This window comes from Nannospalax galili, unplaced genomic scaffold (genome assembly GCF_000622305.1).
Source record: "Nannospalax galili isolate Female #2095 unplaced genomic scaffold, S.galili_v1.0 scaffold955, whole genome shotgun sequence".
Lineage (NCBI taxonomy): Eukaryota > Metazoa > Chordata > Mammalia > Rodentia > Spalacidae > Nannospalax > Nannospalax galili.
In genome coordinates this window covers 791,992-795,812 of record NW_008336901.1, presented here as the reverse complement: position 1 = coordinate 795,812, position 3,821 = coordinate 791,992, and the positions used below count along the sequence as shown (strand labels likewise).

At 34.7% G+C, this 3,821-nt stretch overlaps 1 protein-coding gene across 3 annotated transcripts in view; it reads right to left on the bottom strand.

Annotated features, from left to right (window-relative positions):
• The window catches only part of Kcnt2 (potassium sodium-activated channel subfamily T member 2), a 405,448-nt gene that overhangs the window by 262,637 nt on the left and 138,990 nt on the right, over positions 1 to 3,821 (bottom strand). For all 3 annotated transcript variants that reach the window (XM_008831578.2, XM_008831577.2, XM_029562800.1), the window contains exon 4: positions 2,799 to 2,847. In XM_008831578.2, the coding sequence (XP_008829800.1) occupies positions 2,799 to 2,847 (49 nt within the window). The remainder of the gene's footprint in view (positions 1 to 2,798; positions 2,848 to 3,821) is intronic.

The window sequence follows — 3,821 nt, the reverse complement described above, 5'->3', positions numbered from 1 at the left end:
TGTAGGTGGCATTAGTGCTTAAATTTCAGTTTCAATGAACAGGTGATGAGCTGCAAGCTACATTTTTTTTTTTGCTTTTCTAAAGATTAAATCAAAAGCTTTATTAAACATTGCTCCTTCAAACGGCCTCCACCCTTCCAGACCCGGAGCTGCAGGGGTAGATGGGCATCACTTTCCCCAGACAAATCTGATCCATTCAAGCTGCACAATATCAAAGGATCAAGACACCCCACACTGGCAGAACTCTGCAACTCTGTGCCCCATTCAGGATCTGGGCAGATATTGGTAGTGCCAGCTCTTGACCCAGAACTCAAGCACAGAACAGGAACCTAAATCATCTCTCCTGGTCTGAGTCTGAGCAAGTACATTTTGCCTTTACACTACAGCTTTGCTTGAATAATTTATGGTATCTTTAATGACCATTTTTTATTCATTGTCTGAAGTTTAACTGTTGAAGTTAAATATCCAAAGAGGCTAAAGTGGATAAGACCGATAAGGAACAGAATCTTTGATGTGTGTGTTCCTAGAATGCACCATCACACACAATTATTCCTTTCCAGCAAGGTCATTGTTCAAATCAGCTTTTCCTTCTCAGAAAACAAAATTAAAGGTTGAAGCATTCAAAATACTTGCCATTCCTAGTTGAACAAACTGCATAACTAACTGTTTTGTGATTAGAAATGCTAGTTTTACATCATTCTAGACAAACTCTTTCTCCATGTGATCTACTGTATACACAATCTCTACTAACTATGGGAAAATATTGGAACAGAAAAATAGGTAGAGAAATATAGAAATAGTTCTTCATTGATTTATTAATTATTCATTAAATGCATGAATTACAATGTTTCTGTGATGCCAGAGAATTGAAGGGGAGGTCTTGCACACTCTAGGGCAACTGAACAACCACTAAGCAACACAATCAGTCTTGTGCCAGGCGTGGTGGCACAGGTCTGTAGTCCCAGCACTTGGGAGGCAGAGGCAGGTGGATCTCTGTGAGTTCAAGGCCAGCCTGGTCTACATAGTGAGTTCCAGGACAGCTGGGGCTACAGGGAGACCCTGCCTCAAAAAGACCAAAAAAAAAAAAATGGAGAATTGAATGAAATAAGCAAACACAACAAGAAATTATTAAAATAACTACTATACTTAGTTATAGATCATGATAGTTTAAGGAATGTGAGAAAGGCACTTCTTGAAGTTTTAAATTTTGTTTGTTCCTGGAATGAAGTTTTGTTTCCTACTGGAATTTACAAGAATAGAAAAATATTGGGACAATAAAAGGAGATGAATACACAACAATCCAAGTAAAACCTCTCCAGGAATGCATGTAGTCAGCCAGAATTAAGACAGAAACTGACAGGTTAGATTTTCTCTACAAAAACTTTACTATGATTATCTATGTCATTTTCTATTGGCTTCTATGCCTATGTGTTCTGTGGAACTTCTTACTGTACATTATTTCATATAACACTTAGAACAGCATTTGCCTTAAATTACTAGTGAATAAAGACATTTTGAATAGTTAAAAATAATTTGATAATGATATATTACTACTTCCTAAATATTAATGTATTTTAAATGATTTTATTAGTGTAATAGGGATTTATATAAAAACTTATTTTATGAGCATTTAAATATTTGGGAGAGTTTTTTTTTTGTACACTAATCTGACACTGCAATAAAAGTCAATATAAATCAATATAAACAAATTCACATACGTAAAACTTGAAATAACAGACATAGTAAAAGCTTGATTTTGAAGTTATTAACACAATGCATTTTTTTGTTGTTCTCTTTTTGAGACAGGGTTTCCCTGTCGCCCCAGCTGTCCTGGACCTCACTATGTAGACCAGGCTAGCTTCGAGCTCACAAAGATCCACCTGCCTCTGCCTCCCAAGTGCTGGGATTAAAGGCGTGTGCCACCATACCTGGCAGCACAATAATATTTAAAACTCATGATCATGTGTAATATAAACAGATTTCTCAATCAACCTGGCATTTTAAGGGAAATTAAACATCTAATTTAAAAGTCTAGCAGACGCCATACGCAAGCAGTTGAATCATGAAGTTTTTCCCCCAGTCTCTAAGTCTTCCATATGTTAGTTATTCTACCTTCCACTTCATTTGCACTCTTAACAAAATAACAGAAAACAAAAATGATGCATAGCATGTAAACAGAAAAAGAAGTGACTGGAACTTATAAAAAGTTTTCTGGACATGAAATCCAATAAACCAAACAAACAAAACAACAACAACAACAAAAAACAGTACGGAGGACTCCAGGAAAGTCCTGCATAATACAGTTCTGAGAGGTTTTTGTCTTCTTTATGGCTTTACTCTTTCTTAAGGATGCCTTCTACCCAGAGCATATTTTTGTTTTGTTTACACAGTCTTCTGTGTGGTATTTAAACTCATAGATTATTTTTTTAGACTCTACCATGTTGCTGTGATGATTCAGGGTAAAAAGTACCCAAAACCTGTGGTGCTTGATCAAAGAAGTTACATTAGCGGACCATGTGAAGGAGTCTGGCGAACATGACCTAGTGGGATGCTGTTTTGTCTCTTCTCATATTCGCAAACACTCTAAAGTCAAATCTGATTGCCAAGAGATTTCAGATTGTAGAGTACAATGCTCAGGAAAACAGAAGGATGAAGGTAAAATGTTAAGACTACAGTGTTCATCAAGGTTAAACAGAAAGGTAAACTCAACTTAAACATCCAATTTTTTCCCAATAGTTTTTGTCTGTGAAAAATGAATAAGTACATAAACAGAGTTATAAAACAAAATTATACATAACCTGTAAGCCCCATAAAGGGAGACTTCTGTTCACCCAAAAGATGTGAGACCTGTGTAAAGAAAGATTAAAGTGTTAGATTTCTAATAATGTGAAAGATCCACTCACCTTTAAAAACTTCCTGGAAATCAAGTTGTTAGAATATGCTTTGAACCACACAGGGTGAGAGTGGTGAGTGAGGCCTGGAAACAGCCAACATGTAGCCTGCATGTACTCTGGCTGAAAATAACTGTTTGATGAAGAATCCCAAGCATCTCTAATCACTCATGAAAAGAGAAATATCTAATTGACAATCCTAAGCAGTGTGTAAGAGAGCAGAAAATAAATATGAAAACTCCATTCCAAGAAACCTGGGTGTATTCCGATTCCAAACCATGCGTAAAGGAAAGGGAGTGGGTCTTTATTTTGGTCCATTTGTGCATTACAATTATAGATCACTGGCATTCTAATGAGATGTGACTTGTGTGGCACCCAGTGTAGATGGATTACATAAAACAGATGAGGTATTTCATTTGTTAACAGAGGTTAAGTGTGGAGATGGTGGAGGGGGTCAAAACAAAATCAAAACATATCACATGAAATTTTTGATTCAATAAAAAATATTTAAAAGATTAAAATTTTGAGTTTTAATAATATGAAAAATCCATTCAAGTTTAAAAATTGATTAAATTATAAAGAGATAGTTATTAGTATTCAAAAAACAATTAAATTTAAAGACTAACATGACAATAATTTTATAGATTTAGTATTCTTACTAATATCCATTTCTATCCAAAAATCTTAATTTTCTTTTCCATCACTGTTAATAACGAATGAAAATAAAATTGTGCATTAGTTAGAATAGTTTGGCAGGATACAGACATCTCAAATTGTACTCCATTCTGCACTGAAAAGTCATTAAAGGATCTTCTACAAATTTCCAAGTTTTATTTTAAAAGTATTTGTAGTGGGTTAATACAATTTGAACAAAGTAAATTATAAGAATAAAGTCAGCTCAGAACTTAAGAGTACAGTAATAGTTCATAT